Source organism: Sphaeramia orbicularis, chromosome 22 (assembly GCF_902148855.1).
Source record: "Sphaeramia orbicularis chromosome 22, fSphaOr1.1, whole genome shotgun sequence".
NCBI classification, from domain to species: domain Eukaryota; kingdom Metazoa; phylum Chordata; class Actinopteri; order Kurtiformes; family Apogonidae; genus Sphaeramia; species Sphaeramia orbicularis.
The window spans coordinates 32,393,995-32,411,990 of record NC_043978.1 but is presented as its reverse complement, the minus strand read 5'-3'; the positions used below and the strand labels follow the sequence as shown (position 1 = coordinate 32,411,990).

At 36.2% G+C, this 17,996-nt stretch overlaps 1 protein-coding gene across 6 annotated transcripts in view; it reads right to left on the bottom strand.

Moving 5' to 3' along the window:
* The window catches only part of smoc1 (SPARC related modular calcium binding 1), a 92,697-nt gene extending 81,952 nt beyond the window's left edge, over positions 1–10,745 (bottom strand). For all 6 annotated transcript variants that reach the window (XM_030126702.1, XM_030126700.1, XM_030126703.1 and 3 more), the window contains exon 1: positions 10,369–10,745. In XM_030126702.1, coding sequence (XP_029982562.1) covers positions 10,369–10,470 — 102 coding nt within the window. In that variant the 5' untranslated portion in view covers positions 10,471–10,745. The remainder of the gene's footprint in view (positions 1–10,368) is intronic.
* Between the last annotated feature and the right edge of the window lie 7,251 nt (positions 10,746–17,996).

The following is a 17,996-nucleotide window of genomic DNA, read 5'->3' as shown; positions in this document are numbered from 1 at the left end:
AGAAGGACCATGGGAATGTACAAAAGGACCCTGCATGCCAAAGATTTCCAGGATTCGAGCCCTTCATTATGGATTTACTCCAACATTTTCCTTACTTATCACATGCCTTAACCTTGCATTATGTCTCATTAAATCCTGTACAGTAGTTTTTGTGTAATCCTACTGAGATATCAATTATAAACATGACATCCTTGACAAGAAATAACTGATCATTTAAATAAACCTGGACATGATGACTTTTAGCAATGTTTTTGTACTCAGAACAGAAGACACTGCATTTCACTGTCAACATGTGGTGTTAGAAGTAACTCATGTCCTTTGTTTTTTTCTCTGGTGCAACTGGTGATTGTTTACTCTGAATAAATATAGACCAGTACAGCTTTGGCAAATGTTTTAGTTTATTATGATATCAAATTTAATTTATGGTCTCAAATTAGTAGAGCACATGCCCAGCTTGGAGTGGCTACTGTACAGTCCCAGCTGTGATAAGATAAACAAAGAAATAAAATCTATATTGAGATGAGTAACAATAAATGAGTCCCTTCATGAGGGAATAAATCAGCTCCCTTCTGTAATTCTTGATAATGTTTACTAACACCAACAGGAAAAGGAAACTGATTTACAGCTATTTAATTAATCTGATAAAGAGTCGTCGCTTTCACACCCAACTTAAGTCAGCATTAGAGATGAAATACCAGATTAATGAGAATAAAGACTTCCTTATTTTTCTTTTGAAGTGTTCTACAGAAGTCAAATGAAAGTGTGAGTGAGTTAGTGGGAAAGGAGGGCGTTCTTCCTTTTCGGAAATGGTCCTAAATCTGATTAACAACATTCCTTGTTTGTCACTAATGCTACATCCTGGCTGCAGAACAGTCGGCTGTCTCTGCCGTTCCCAGGAAGTGTGTGTGTGTCCCACATTACAATAGATTCCATGCCTCCATTGCAGACGTAATGCAGAGACCACACACTCGTTCATATCAAAGGAAAATGTTTAAATATGTGATAGTGCAGAGGCTAATCTGCAGAGCTGGTGTGATATGGGAAAGGATCTTTCTCCTGATAATCTGAAGGATTAAAAAGCATAGTAACTCTTTAACAGGATGTAATAATCTGAAACAAAAGCCAGGGCATGTGATTAACACACTGATTGTAGACATAGTGGACTAGACAGTTACGTAAATGTAAATGCACCTCATAAACCACAGCTATCAGGAGGATCTGAAGGGGAAAAGAAAGGTTGGATGAAGTGGCAGTGATCCGTGCACGGAGCTCACTGGCCTGAAATCACAAAGCTCGACTCAGACTGTATTTAATTACACTGATTAGAAAGCCCCGAAATTGAGCATGAAATCCTTTTGCTGATCATACAGTCATCAGAGGGAATCATCATATGTAAGCAATTTGATTGGATGCTGGTGGAGACGCCCGTAAAGCCATCTGTCAGTGTCCAGTAGAATTGAAGTCAAATAACGTAGGTGTCTAGTTTTATAAGACACAAGTTTGTGAACATGGATCGAGGAAGTGTTCCGATACTTTACCTCAGAAAAAGAACAAATACCTCACTATACAAAGCATAGTATAAATGTATAAAGGGTACTTTAAAGTATCAAAAGTAATTAGTAGTTTCATATTTCATTATATTATTCTATTTTATAACTAACAAGTAAATTTAAGAGTATTTTAATGTTGTAGTCTGTCAGTGTAGATTTTAGAGACTCTGTCCACTACTTTGTTGCTGCATTGTACATATATCATATGTTTTTAAAGTAACAAGTAACTTTAACAGCAAAGTAAAAGTACATTATTTCCTTCTGAAAAGTATATGAGTGAAATATAATGTAACTTAATATTGAAATACTGAGGTGATGTACAAGTACCTCAACCTTGTATGCAATAAAACTACATCATATAATGAGGAGTTAGCGACACTATTATTATATTTGACTTGTCTTGTTTCTTCAATTCAATGCATTACATTTTACAAATTACATTATGCTACAATATGTGGCTGCTGGCACAACAGTAAAACCAATCTGTGGATGTAACTATGTAAGAAAACAAATTAGCAAATTTCCCACGTGAAACAGTACTTTCATGTTTTTTGGTGACCCCTGACCTATATGTCGTGTTATTTTACGGTTCTTGGCAGCAGTGTTATGAGAACAGTGAAATGATATGCATTGTGTTGCATCATTATGCAGAATCACACCAGCGTACACCAAAAGAACCCAAAACCACTGGCGTCACTACCAATAACTGTTTTAGGTGGATTTTTTCTTTTAGAAGCTAATTAGAAACTGCTGCTGAGCAGAAAATCCGGACAAAGTTAATCTAAAAGGTTTGTACTTCATGACTTCTTTTTGCAGACGATGGTGATGCCAAACTATGACCTTATTACATTGCCAAGAATGTTTTTTTCCCTATAAAGACTAAAGAGAGAAATGTGTACAGCACATCTGTGTGATTATGGTCGACAGCTCCTTTGAGCACCTCAATGCTTTAAAGGGGTTATATTTTGCTAAACCCACTTTTATTAGTCTTTGGTACATTTATTTGTGTATTTGGACCCTAATAGTTCAAAAAGTTTGAATTTGAACCCTCCAGGTGCTGCAAAGCTATCTTTATATTCATTTTGGCTAAATTCAAGTGGATTTCTACAACCCGTTTCAATTCCTGCTTAATTTGTTACGTCTATAACTAGTTACGTCATGACGTTTGCGCATATAAGGTCAAGACTTCCAATGAACATTTCTCCGAGTACGACATAATTGTTTGTCAGCAGCAGCAGTTGTAGCCCATACTGAAAATATGTCCAAACTTTGAGCCGATTACCTAAAATGTTCAGTTGTTTGGTTGAACGGAACAGAGCAGCACAGCCAACAACCTGGAGGGGGTGGGGCGTCAAGTGACTCATTTGCATTTAAAGGGCCAGCGCTCAAAATGACCTTTCTGGTGTCATTACTCAGAAATAGGATTGAAGATGGACCTGTGGAGTTGAATTAATGAAGAATTCAGACCCAAGTATAGCATTTTAAGTTTCTGTAGACCACAGGGAAATGTTTGAAAATCCATAATTACATTTAAAAAAGCAAAACATCACCCCTTTAAAGGTCAATGGACACTGTCCTCCTGTCTTTGTCCTCAGAAGAGCTATAACATGTAACATTCTACATTGAAACATATTAAAAGTCTGGTTCACAGGATGTACCCTGCTGGAATAACCCTGCCCCTGGGTGACTGTTTCATAAGCACGTCCTCAATTCTGGTATCTGCATGGTACTGTTTTTAATGTTCTCCTTACAATGTGAAGAAATAACAAACTCCAAACTTATTTATTTATTTAAACAAAGATATGCTAATTTTATGTAATACAGGTCTGACTATGTGAGGCTAATATCTTAATGCATATAGGCCTGTGTTAGTTCTTATCAATAACTCACATTTTCTTGACCTTCTATGATAATTGCACAACAAAAAACTTGCATAACAAATCATAATGAATAAGAAAATATACTTTTTTTTAAAATCGGTGAGCATGGGCTGTTCAATGTTTGGGTCTGTGTTATTGCTGTACCTATAAAAGCAGACAGACATAGGACCTGTAAACCAAAAGAGTGGAAGTGCTGCTGGGTCTTCTTGGTGATTATCCACAGGTGCTCTTTGAAAACTTCTGGTGTGTCTTACCATTAAGAGTAAAAAAAAAAAATCCATATAATCATGCAAGATTTCAAAAAATATTCCAAGGCACACTGTAGGATTTGTGTAAAAATAATAGGATATTAATTAATTGGATTTTTTTTTTACTCTAAATAGTAGGACATAGGACCTGTATAGCTAATCTGGACTTCATGTCATATTATCACTGCATAATGAAGTATTACACCTCACAGAGTTTTTTGTGCAGACCTTTCCTAACTAATATATTTTGTTGTCTTACACTACATTCTTACATTATATCAAATGTTACCAACAATATTCAAATTCATATAAATCTTTAATATTATTCATCGTAGCAGCCCATTTCCTCTGGTCACCTGACAATGGCATCTTCTCCCTATTCTTAAATATTTCTTTAGAATTAAAAGACATAACATGAACAGTTGTAAAGAAGCATAACATCATGGAAGTTGTTGTTTTCACCACCACCGAGGAGAATTTATCTGACAATATTACAATATTCAAACAGAATCATGTTTGCAGAAGAGATGATGTATTAAAGCTTTATTCACAAAATGTGTAGTGGAGTATTCATATTATGTCATTTCATTCAAATAAAATAGCCAAAAGTAATGTTTGTAACAGTGTGACACCATTGACAAATTGTTGACTGAATGAAATTACAGATTTAATGCGAACATTGTTGGAAGCTTTTGTTATAATTATAAGTACAAAAGACAGCAAAATATTTCATAGTGTGTTCATGCAGAAATGTTTCATATTATGGCTTTTTCTTTCCAAAATATTCTGCTCAAGTGATTTCAGAAAGGATTTAGAGAACCTTATATGGCCATTTTTCATGGGATTATGTTATGTAAATATATCTGGATCTTTTCATCACTGACTATACTTTTAAGGTGTTCTGGACTTGCTGTTCCCAATAATTCAAACAAATTCCCAAATAAGGATTCCTTAACAGACAAAAACCCTCTGAGGTCTGTAAAATGCAACAGGTAAAAACTAAACCTCAACAGAGTCTGGGTAAAATAGAGGACAAACATTTTATTTTAGGATTTACATGTCTGTATATTTCCTTGACTCATTTAATGTCAACCACCGGGTAAATGAAATGAACTGATTACCACTGATAGAATGAGGTATTTAGATCATTTATTGAAGTAAAAGAACCACTCAAGATATCCTACTTATGTAACAGCACAAACACATTAGCAGGAAAGTGTCATTAAAATATTGAAGTTAAAGTACGGATTTGATTCAAGGAGCAGATATATCATTATATCTGTAAAATATGTTATATTTTAGAAGCTTGATTTATTGTTCATTGTGGAAAATTAATGTTTTACTGACCCACCGATTTTATTTGGATGTCTGTTTATACTGGATGTTTCATTTTATTGGATGTTTGATCTAATTGGATGTTTTAATTTTATTAGATGTCTTATTTATTGCTATTCATCCTTTTATTTTGTGGCACTGAAGAGGGTAAGGTCTACCCAGTTTTGTCGTATAACCATTGTATATGACATTAAGTCTATTCTATTCTATTCTAAAATCTTTTGAAATCATCTGAGAAGTGACTAACACTGTCAGACAAGTGTAGCAGTTTTAAAAGTACATTTGCATCTGAGATGTAATAGAGTACAAGTGAAAAGCAGCGTAAAATCAAATCATATTTTTACGTAAGCACAAGTTATATCCTGTCAACAAAACATGTTCCGTTCCTCCGTGGAAAATGGGACCAAAAAGACGAGCTCTTGCCACCTTCTAACCCTTTGTGCATTGTAAGCACAATTAAACCCCACTGCCTCACCGTGCAACAATCGCATACATGCACCTGCAGCCATACGTTACATGCATCATCACACATGCAGACCGCTCACACCTGCACCGTGGCTGTGATCTACCTCACACCAATAAAAAGGCTTTCCTGCTTTTCAACCAGGGTTCCATTTTCCCAAGCTGAAGGTATGCAGTTTTGGACGGCATATTGGTCAGGTCTGGCAGTTTATGTTTGTTTTTCAGTGACTTTATGAGGCTTCACTGATGCTGTCACTGAAGTATGCAGCCGGCTGCTCATCACTTCCCATCTCTGGCACTAACACGTCGATTTGATGAAGGGGATTAAGTATAAATGTGCGAGTGGACAACATCCTCATTTACTTTCATGCACACCATCTGGGATTATTTGAATGAAGACTTAGAGGAAACTAGACTTTGCCCCGATGCCTTCCACCTGCCTCATTAGGTAGATCATTTCCGATAATAAGCAACTGCATAATATCTAGTTACTGTCATTAAGCGCTTCAGTTTATGTGATATTTAATCCTTTTGGAATGTTGACAGCATAAATGTTGACAAAGATTAACAGAAAATAAATGAGATGGGTTTTTTTTCTTTTCTTTACCAAACTAAATAATTCTACCTGGAATTTTTTAACTGCATAACTATATTTTGCACTAAATCAGTGGTTCCCAACCTTTTTTGGCTCATGACCCCATTTTAACATCACAAATTTCAGGTGACCCCCAGACAATCAAAACAGAGGCCTTTTTTTTTTGCTAGAATTAATTTGTTTTTGATCATGTAATAGTGTGCTATACTATGCTGCAAATACACATTAAACATTTTAGACGACATTTAGTCTATATGATGTATATTATTATGAATGGAGGCAGAAAATCCAAGTGTAGATTACTGCACAAAGTGAGAATTTGATTTTCCGTGGTCAGGATATGTACAGTCAGTCCAGCTTGGATTTACAAGGCTGACAATTAATACTGAACAAACAAGAACTCAAACTATGAATTATGAAAGCGCTGCAGCATCTGAAACTGACCACAAAGAACATTTGAAAGATAAACAGTACCACAGTGCTTCAGTTTCAGCTTCAGTTTGTCATGTCTTGTTTGTCTCTGTCAACTCACCATATATTTTTTATTAGTAAGTTGTTGTTTTTTTATCAATTACTAGAAATTTCAATGTGACCCCATTTGAATTCCAGGTGACCCCAAGGTTGAAAAACACTACATCATCATAAAATGTGGGATCACAATCCTTAACTATTATCAGACATCCTTATCATTTCAGTGGTGCGGTAAATATATTATGAATACAATAAATGAGGTGTGAAATTTATACTTCCCATAGCCTCAAAATGAAAATGAAATGAGCCAAACCTTGCCACGAGGCATGAGGTTTGGTTTGTCTAAAGCTTTTATTTAGTCACCCAATTACTCCTATTTCCCACTTCTGAGAAATGCTGGACTTGAGCGCTCATTGCATCATGAAGCCTCTGGGGAAATGAGAAAGGAGCAGTGCTATGCAGTGAAGTTAGCTCAGGCTTTTATCCCTGATATCAACGTGGAAAGTGGGGGTGTGAATTCTGGTATTACAGCAGCTGTGAGCAATGTTAAAAGAATCTACTGTGGCGTGTGTGGGGGTGTACAGCAGGAAGAGTGACCATTTCTCTGAAGTGCCCAGGCTGTGCCACAAGGGCAGCATGTAAAGAATATAATGAAACATTATAAAGCTGACAAAGATGCTCACATCATTAACGATAGCTGAGATAAGTTTGGATGTTTCTGTCTTTTAGGCGTCATCTCTTTAAGAAGCAGAAACAGCCTTGATCGCAGATTTGTCTCCTTGTTTTTGAGAGTGTTTCCATTGCTTTTCATTCAAATGCAAATTAGAGGTATAAATACAGTCACACAAGAACGACTGGAAAATATGTCTACAGCTGGATAGGTCAGGTTGATTATCAGTCAAAGAAAAGGACAATACAAACTGTATGTGAGTTAAAGTATGTAATTTATGTACATACAGAAATCACAGAACTGTAATTTCCCAGTATCTATCTATCTATCTATCTATCTGATTGATATTGTTGCTGCGTTCATGAATATGTTACCTTTTACTACTGTAGATGTTTAAGGTTCAGCTCAGCTACCTCATATTGTTTGTAGTTTTATCTACTGAAATGCATCAGATTCTATAACATCATATGTTTGTGGCGTTGCTGTCCTGCAAGAGCTACATACAGTATACATCTACAGAGCCAACTTTTCATGAACTAAGAAAACAGGCCTGTGTTTAGTTTTGTGACTGCAGTACAAGCACCCTAGAAACACACATTCACAGTCGAAATCAGCCAGAAAACACAACCACAGTCAAACAACACACACCTCTTGGATCTCTGTATTATTAGGCCACGAGGAAAACAATTAATAAATGGCTGACAAAGATATGCAAAGTCTTAATTCACTAGAAGCTTTCCCATCAACCAGTCTTGATTAGAGCCCTGGGTGGGGGTGCTCATTGTGAAATAGCTCCAATATGTGAGAGTGTTTTACATATCCAACCCCCCCGCATCACCCCCGCATCACCCCCCCACCACCACCACCACCACCACCACCTCTCTCTCTCTCTGACCACACATATTACAGTAAAACAATGCCATTCGCCTTAGTTTCATATCACTCACGTCAATGTTTGCCTGAACAGTCCCAAAATAGTAAAGCTTCAGCAGGAGACGAAACAAGTGAAGCAGCGTGGTTTAAGAGGGTTTAACATGACAGTAACTAACATCTGTCCATGGAAAATAAAGAGAGGGGGAGCAGAGATGATGTAGTGAAGTGAATGCAAAGTAAACACCTGGTGAAAAGAACATTTCATCTTATTACTTCTCATACTATAGTTGCATATTGACAACAAAGTCAAGCATTAAATGGATTTAAGTTCTACTAGAGTTTCTTCTTTACTTAACTGCAAGAGATCAGCTAAAATATTGAGAAATTACACCACAAAACTCCCGCGATATCCATTTTTACAACCAGCTGAAGCAGTATTTTATGAAATAAATGCAAAATTAAAGTATTTTGAAAGTGTTTTAGTCATAGTCTGGAAGTCTGTAATTTCCCAGTTTGGGATCAATAAAGTACATCTATCTATCTACCTACAGGGTGGGAAAGCAAAATTTACAATATTTTGAGGCAGGGATTGAAAGACAGTGTATGACCAATTAGTTTATTGAAAGTCATGAGAATTTATTTGCCACAAGAAAATTTACATAATAGAAAATGTTTTTATTCTGTGTCCTCCTTCTTTCTCAATAACTGCCTTCACACGCTTCCTGAAACTTGCGCAAGTGTTCCTCAAATATTCGAGTGACAACTTCTCCCATTCTCCTTTAATAGTGTCTTTAAGAAAGTCAACATTGCTGTGTGATGTTCTATTGGTAGCATGTTCTAAAATGCCCCAAATAGCATAATCCAGAGGGTTTAGATCTGGACTAGAAGGCGGCCATAAACATGATTCCCAAAAATTGCTAAAGTTGGATTTGGGATTTGTTGCTGTTGTCAACAAGTGTTTTGGTGTTCTTGTGTAAGATGTTAACTTCAAATCATATTTTACTGCATTTCTAACGGTCTTGTTGTCTACCTCCAGTTCAGTTGCCATTTTTCTCATGGATTTGGTTGGATCCTTTAGGCTTTTGGATTTGAGAGCTTTAATAAAAACTTCGGTACGTTTTTTGTTGCTTCCTCCACTTCCAGACTTTCTCGTAATAGTTTTGCTCATAGTCATTCTCTTCTTTCCATTATAAACAGTCTTTATGGACACTCCAACTATTTTTGAAATCTCTTTTGGTGTGACGAGTGCATTCAGCAAATCACACACTCTTTAAGACGTTTGCTTTCCTGATTACTCATATGGGCAAAAGTTTCTGAAAAGGTATGGATAATAGTGTTAGGTATGATTATGACATCAATATATGTTTGGTTTCAAAACAATTGACGTAGTGCCTGCTGAGAAAAAACAACTAAATGTTCATTGTAAATTTTGCTTCCCCACCCTCTATCTATCTATCTATCTATCTATCTATCTATCTATCTATCTATCTATCTATCTATCTATCTGATAGATATTGCTGCTGCATTCATGGATATGTTACTTTTTACTACTGTAGATGTTTAAGGTTCAGCTCAACTACCTTATATTCTTTGTAGTTTTATCTACTGAAATGAATCATATTCCATAACATCATATGTTTGTAGTGTTGCTGTCCTGCAAGAGCTACATTCAGTATATATCTACAGAGCCAACTTTTCATGAACTAAGAAAACAGGCTATCTATCTATCTATCTATCTATCTATCTATCTATAGTTGAGAGTTAAAGGAAAAGCACAAATCATTAAATCACATACAAATGAACAGGCTGAATCATAAGCACCCTTAAATATATGAATTTTACCAACACTGGACCTACTTAAGCAGTACAAGCACTAATAATATTAGAATTTAATATCTGAATTGGCCTAATATTCACATTTATCGCCCACAACATGTGATTTTGAGTCAGTGAGCTTGTTTGGAAAGTCCTTGAATTGGATCACAACTTCACTAATACGCATTACATGCCAAAGTCATATTAGTCGATATATTATCAATCAATCAATCAAATCAAATGTTTATATTTCTTTTCAGACAACGTTTAATGTTATGTCTAGATAAATTTAAAAAGATAGAGAGATTTTTTTTTCTGAAGTGTAAAAGTTTAAGCTCTTATCTGAGAAATTACGCACAAGCGCTGCGTATTTTGGGTATTGCGCTGCGCTTTTTCCACGCTGCGTGTGGTTTAAGACGAGAATAAACCCCCAAAGTGTGATCCAGCAGACACTCAGGTATCCACTCACCCGTGAGCCAGGTTTCTGTGCGGAGACGTGGGGCAGGTAAGAGAAAAACAGAGGCGCCAAAAAGTGAGAGAAGGTGAAAAGAAGGAAGGTTGACAATAACATAATTGACCGTCGGTGCGCGCGGAGCAGGGAGCAGCAGGTAGACTGATGATCAACAGGTCCACTCGGGAAAAAAACACGAAACGCTCCAAAAACTCTCTCCACTGTTTTCCTGGTAGTGATTTTCCTTTTTCCTTTTTTCCTTTTTTTTTTTCTCCTTTCCTAATTCTCCGATAACTAATCACATAGTGCCACGCGTGGGATGAGAAATCATGACTTGGCTGTGACCATTGTGACTGGTTTTATCCACTGCGGGAGGATCAGCTGTTCATTGCGCTTCCACAGGTTGAGTTGAGCTTGTATCCATTGCAAGTTCATTTAAAAGCAAAGGTGGGAACCGCAGTATTGATTGACACTTAATTCTGTCCAATGGGCAGCCAGTGATCGCCTTAAAGCCACGCCCCCTCCTCCTTAAAAAAAAAAAAAAAAATTCAAGATTAACTTTACAGAGCCAAGAAAAAACTGTTCAGTTGGCAGCAGCAGGAGAGAAAGGCAGCAGAACCAGCAGCTGCAGGGACACACAGTGTATTATCATCAGTCTTTGAGAACGGGAACAATAGCCGAGCAATTGTGAGGTCAAATTTTAGGTTCTCATCCCCATTCAGAGACAGATAATGCTTTATAATAGCCTAGTATCCTGCTGCCGTGACATTTAACCTGTGTACTTGGGTTACAATAGAAAACATCTATTGAGTAAAGTCAATAGCTGTCACAGACACTGCAGGGGGCGGCCTGGGTTTGTAGATCTGCAGTGTGTGTGTGGAGTGTGTGTGTGTGGAGGATGTGGAATGAGTGGCAGATTGGGAAGGAAAGCTGTCTGCACCACTTCATTCATAAGTGAGGGTGATTATTTAGAGGATGTGTTGTGTGAAAAACTTATATTCTGTCCTAATCTGTGTTTAATAACATGTTTTTGTAAACCATAAAAATACCTGCATTTCCTTTTTTGGTCTCTGGCAACAAGACAGAAAGAAAAGCTTGAACATAATATCAGATTATGATAAACGGACTTTATATTGTAATAATCCTGCCATTTATTTACTGTCTTATTCTGTCGTATTCTGACTGAGCACACTGTTCTGTCTAGTCTGTGTTGTTTCCACCCTATTTGGACCTAAAGAGATATAATTTCATTTTACCCCATTGTCTGTATATCAAGTATACAAATGCATTTATGCAGCAAGCAATAGAATAGAATACAATTAATGTGCATCATAAGAATTATGAAAGAAAGTGTATCCAGAGTGAATGAAATGGCAGTAAAAATCAAAATCTGGGGATACAAGAATGACCATAAAATCAAAAAAAATTAATAAAATAAAGATATCATGTAGAATAGTTTATTTTGCATCAATGTTTCTCTCTAAAACAGGTGTTTATATGCCTCAAATGTATTAAAATTACAGTTAACACTGAATCAACCTAATATAATCCATTACATCAGATGCAACTTTTCACTCATGAAGAATAACCACTAGATTTGTTCATGTTTGATTACATCTGTGCTACATATTTTAGAAAACAGCATCATGTTGCGATCACATCACTGAGAAAAAATCCACTAAATGTTGATTACTTAGACATTTTGTCTGGATACTTAAAACTAAGTTGAAAGTTCTGGCACCACTTCACATATTTTCAAAGTGCATGGAGAAGAAAAAGCATGTAACGTGTATAAAAGCTACACCAACTCATTTGAGCTGCATCGGGATCATCAAAATACATAAGTAGCTATATTTAAACAAGATATGAAAAAAGAAAAACATCCAAAAAGATCACAAAATAGTAACAACTAAAGTAAATGTGAATAAAATCAGGTAATAGTCAAATCTAAATCAAAAATGCTTCATATTTCCACGCTACAGTTTTCCTACAAACTCCTGTTCTTCATCTTTTTCCTTTCAGATAAATTGTGAGACTTATTGAGAACAGAAGGGAGCGAGACCAAAGAGGGTGAGTGAGGGAATGTTGAGTGCAGGTGTCCAGCTTCAGTTCAGCAACCCTTCAATCCACAGAAACCAGGCTTTTAGGAGCTGAAAAGGGCCATCCGGTCACTCTTTGGTAAAACGGGTAACCCCCTCCTCCTCCTCCAATCCCCTATTCTCAGTCTTTGTCCCTATAGATATTTTTTAATTGTTGGCAATGACAGTTCAGCAGCTTTTCGAGTGCGTCATTGAAGAGCCTTGTAATTAGAGCTATTGAGCTGCTGGAATTGGCACAATTAGGGTCAGCATTAATGATTTGTGTGTGCACCGGGCGGTTTTACTAAAAGGGGTATTTTCACAGAAAGGATGGAGAGAGTTTGTGAAGAGGGTCAGGCCAAAACGGGAGAAGAAGAAAAGGAAGGGGCAGTCGGAGAAAAATTAGTGAAGTAGAAGCAGTGAATTATCTGGATTCACAGCAAAGCGTCAGTGTAGTATCATTATCAGAGCTGTGAGAGGTGGGATGCGCCCGGCTCCGGTGCCGTTTCCCACCCGTGGGCCTTCCCTCCCCCTTCGACGTCCTGGTCTGTGCCAGCCAGTCCACACCGAGTGGAGAAACGCCAGAGGTGGCAAAAGTACACTCATTCTTCACTCAAGTACAAGCACAGATTCTATATTATTATTATTATCAGGAAGAGGGACATAAGTATTATTAATAATATTTTAGGGAGAGGGGGTGGGGTTGAATAAGTTGCACTTCTTCCCACCTCTTTTCAGACATGTAAATGGAACTATAGTGCTGTTTTTCTGTCTAAAATTGTTATGATTGTTGATATTTGTATTATTATGTATGTTTTGCTTGTTCGCATATATGTTAAATTTCATTGCATGTTCGGAATAAATCACTAAATCAATCAAAATCAAAAATCATAACCTTTATTTAATCAGGAAAAAAGCTCATTAAGATTAAAAATCCTGTGTCCTACTCTAAACTGGCTTAAAAAAGATCCACATTTATTGCATGGCAGTCAGTAGTTAGGAGAATTTTCATTATGGAAAAAATAACTTTAATGTTGAGACTCCAAAACACACAATTTGTGGATGGATGGGAACCATGGCTGGAGGTGGTAGGTGAGGAATGGGGTTAGGTGAGGGTTGAAAACCCATAAAGTCTATCAATCTCTACATCGGGGCTAGAAACTGTGAAAAATAGTTTCTTCTACATTGTCATTGTTGTCTTTGTTTTATGATCTAGCAGAATGTGAAAAACAAAAACAAATGTAACAACTGGAACATGTATTTTTCTGTGGTGGTGTTCAATTAAAAAAAAAAAAAAAGTAAAAAAATAAATAAATAAATAAAAAATCCTGTGTCCTGGCCAAGACAACAGCAGCAGAAGTTACACAAAATAGAAAATACAGCCATACATCCACACTAAAAATATACTTAAAACACAATAAGTCAGTTCTAAAACCATACGCGAAACACCAAAATAAGAACATGCATATAAAACACCACCATTATTTCAAAAGGTACTAAAAGTACACAACTGTGTTCCTTAACCCATAAAGACCCAAACATCCACCGACGACCGAAACCATCTACTGACCTAAAATGTTTAATACCTGTTGATCCATTAATCCTATCAATACATGTAAATAATAGGTGTAAAATACAGTTTTTCATCTTTTCATGGTCGTCAGATATGACCCATTTGGACGTTCAGAGGCTCCATAGTGAACGTGGAAACACCATCACCTTCTACAACATTGATCCACCAATAGAACCCATGGAGTTGGATCAATGACTGTGGTTGGAGACACTAGTTTTTATCTTCAGTTATTGATATATTTTACAAAAAAAGTGTTTTCTTCAGTTTTCTCTGTTTTTGATCTTCAACGCCCTGCAGGAGGCGAGTGCCAACAAACATCTCCTCTTCGTGTTGATGGAAATGTTACTTTCTTCAACTTTAATCTGATTTTATATGAACATCTGCATGATCAGTAAATTAAATATAGGGAAATACCTGATTTATACTTAAAATGCCAAATTCAGAGCATAATATTAGAATAAATGGTGATAAGTCAGTTAAGAAAGGTTAAAAAATAGAACTAAATTTATTTGGGAACTGCCACAAAAGTAGCACTGGGTCTTTATGGGTTAAAAGCATCTGATTCGATCAATTAGAAAAACTTCTACGTCCAAATTTATCCTTTTTCTATTCGTTTAAAATGACTTTGTATGTATTTAAAGACCAGATCCTTCAGTTTAATCTCCTTCTGTAAGTTGTTCCAGACAGTGGGAGCATATGTTAAAGTACTGACTCTGAAATGTGAAGTGTAGAAGTAAAAAGTACAGTATTTTTCCATCAGCTTTTTCTGCACAAAAGTATATAAATTAATTTGACCTGTTAAACTATTGTATTGTAAAATAAACAGCACATTTGGAGGTAATATTAGTCAAAAGTACTAGTTGGCTGTAGGTTTCAAGACTCAGTATTGAGTCAAAATGTGAAATTCTCTTAATAAAAATGCATTATGTGACACAATGTATTTTACTCAAAAGAAATATTTGTCTCCAAGGTACCAGTTCTACTTAAAAACATTAGAATACCTTCACTTTTCTGGTTCCTTCCAGTGTAAGATCTACTTAAATCTACTCTTTAAATATACATGAACCCCTGTATATATGGAACAACCAACACTTTTGTCATTTGTCTTGTATTTCATTTTATCCAACCGTTTAGCATATTTTATCTCTGAAATCAATAATTCATAGACTGGTGTTGTGATCATCATGTTCACCACAGTATGCAAAGCAGCTTTCAGTCTCTTTTATGTGGGCTGAGCACTGAACTTCAATACTTTAATGGCAACAACTGAATTGTACTGAATTGTACTATCAAGTATCAAAAGGTCTCGTTATATGATAGTAAATTTAAATATATGAGGAGTCAATCTCATAGGCCTCAGTCCCACACACATGCACAGCTTTCATACATGTTTGTTTATTGATAGTAGGTGAACAGACAACATCATCTTGTGGTAGAAATATTTGTTAGAAAACTGCTTTATGTGTGTAAAAATGCAAAGGGGCTGGAAAGAAAAACAAAAGTATTTGTGTAATAGAGTGATTTTATCTCTGGTTTTAAATTGGCATAAAAAATAACTAGTAACTATTAATAAAGCTAAGGTGTGAGTATCAGTATGTATTAATTTGACTTAATTTTTCTCTTGTGACACTTATGAGCAAGTATTCTGTTGCCCGTTAAGTTGGAATAATTTTATTTTGAGACACATTCTTCTTTTTATCCCTATTTCTATACATCAATAATCACTTTCAATCAGATGCAATGATTCCAAACTGAGCCCCAGTTACACTTTATCTATCAAGAATAAATCACATTGTCGCAATCATTTCATCAGAAGAGGGCAAATATTTTATTTAAACTTAATGTTCAACAGTGTACTATTGTTATTTAGGTTCAAATCAGTCTCAATGTTGAGAAGATTTTTTAAAATCCCTTTCAAATGTATTAACCCATAAAGACTCAGTATTGCTTTTGTGCTAGTTCCAAGATATTTTTTTTCTCTAATATAACTTTTCTCAAGTGATTTATCACAATTTATTATGACAAAATCCTCTGTATTTTGTGTTTTTCAGTGAACATCAGGTATTTTCCTATATTTAATTTCTCTAAAATAACTGCAACCATACAATGTAAAAGTGAAGTGGGGGTGGGAGTAAATATGTTTTACTTCTTCTCACTCCCTTTCCGGCTGCTGGGGGAGTATATTAGTCGTGAATTGTTGTATATATTTATGTATATTTGTCTGCATGTGGTAATATGTTTATAATATGTGGATGTTGTGTTGTCTCTGTCTTGTTGTGAAATTGAAACAACATTGTACATAGAGTGCACAAGCTCAAAATAAACCAATCAATGAACAATAATTTACTGATCATGTAGATCACAGGTGTCAAACATGCGGCCCGGGGGCCAAAACCGGCCCGCCAAATTTTCCAATCTGGCCCGCGGGATGAATTTGCAAAGTGCAAGTTAGGGCATCGAACTCAAAAATAATATCATAATAACCTATAAATAATGACAACACCATTTTTTTTTCTCTTTGATTAAGTGCAAAAACATTAAATTATGAAAATATTTACATTAACAAAGTGTCCTTTAACAATAAAATGTGAATAACCTGAACAAATATGAACAACCTGAAATGTCTAAAGAAAATTAAGGGCAATTTTAACAATATTCTGCCTGTTACTAAATGTTTTGTGCCTTTGTAGATCTCATCTGTAATGCACATGTATAAATGATAAGTCGAGGCATAATATTGATAAAATTGTACTTATATTTCTAAACAAATTTCATTTTTTTTCAGGTTATTCACATTCTTATTGTTTGGATAGTTTGTAAATGTAAATATTGGCATAATTGAATTTTATTTTTTGCACTAAAACAATTTGGAGTTGTCATTATTTATTGCCTACCATGCTATTATTTTACTGGTTCGGCCCACTTCAATTAAAATTGGGCTGAATGTGGCCCCCGGAAAAAAATGAGTTTGACACCCCTGATGTAGATGTTCGTTAAAGCTCAGATTAAAGTTGAGTGTTACTATGTCAAAAACAAAGAAAACTGAAGAAAAAGCGACTTTTTCAGCAAAATTTATCATTAACTGAACATAAACCCAGTGTCTCCATCCGCTGTCATTGATCCAACTCCATGGGTTTTACTGGTGAATCAATGTTGTAGAAGATGACGGTGCTTCCACGTTCACTACGGAGGCTATGGAGTCCAAACAGGTCATATCTGATGACCATGAAAAGATGACAAACTGCATTTACACCAATTATTTACATGTATTGATTGGATTAGTTGATCAGAAGTTATGAAACATTTTAGATCAGTAGATATTTTGGGTCTTTATGGGTTAAAAGTAAGCTAAGTGGGCTGAATATAAGGAGTAGAAAGTACAGATAGTTGTGTTAAAATGTTGGAAGTCAAAGCAAAGTTGCAAGAAAAATAACTACTGCAGTAAAGTACAGATACCTGAAAATTCCACCTAAGTACAGTAATGAAGTATTTGTTGTCCGTAACTTCCACCTCTGTGAAATGCTGTGGGAGGTGAGGATGAGGAGCAGAGAGGGGGCACAGGAGAGTCTCTTGGAATGTTAACGAGATCAGTTTATATCTGTTCTTCCATTTTTTTTTTTTTTTTTTTTTTGTTCCTCCACTCCCTCTCAGTTCAACCCTCCACCCCTAACAAAGAAGACAAAGTTTTCTGGGGTGTAAAGCTGTTGTAGGGAAAGCATGGCTCGACACTTTAATTCTGTTGTCATTTGGCCGTGCATGAAAGAAAACCCCTGACAACAAAAACAAAAAAGGAATGAATGGGTATGCTGAAAGGAAATGTACTTCCCAATTACTGCAGCGGCTCTTCCAAAGATGCCCCCGGCCGCTGTCCCCCACCCCCAACCCCTCCCCGCCGGCTTACAGCGACTACATACGGCCGAAAATTAGCAGGTGTCTGTAGACGCAGAAACAGACGGAGCCGGACCGTGGCCACCCAGAGATCTGACAGCCGGGGG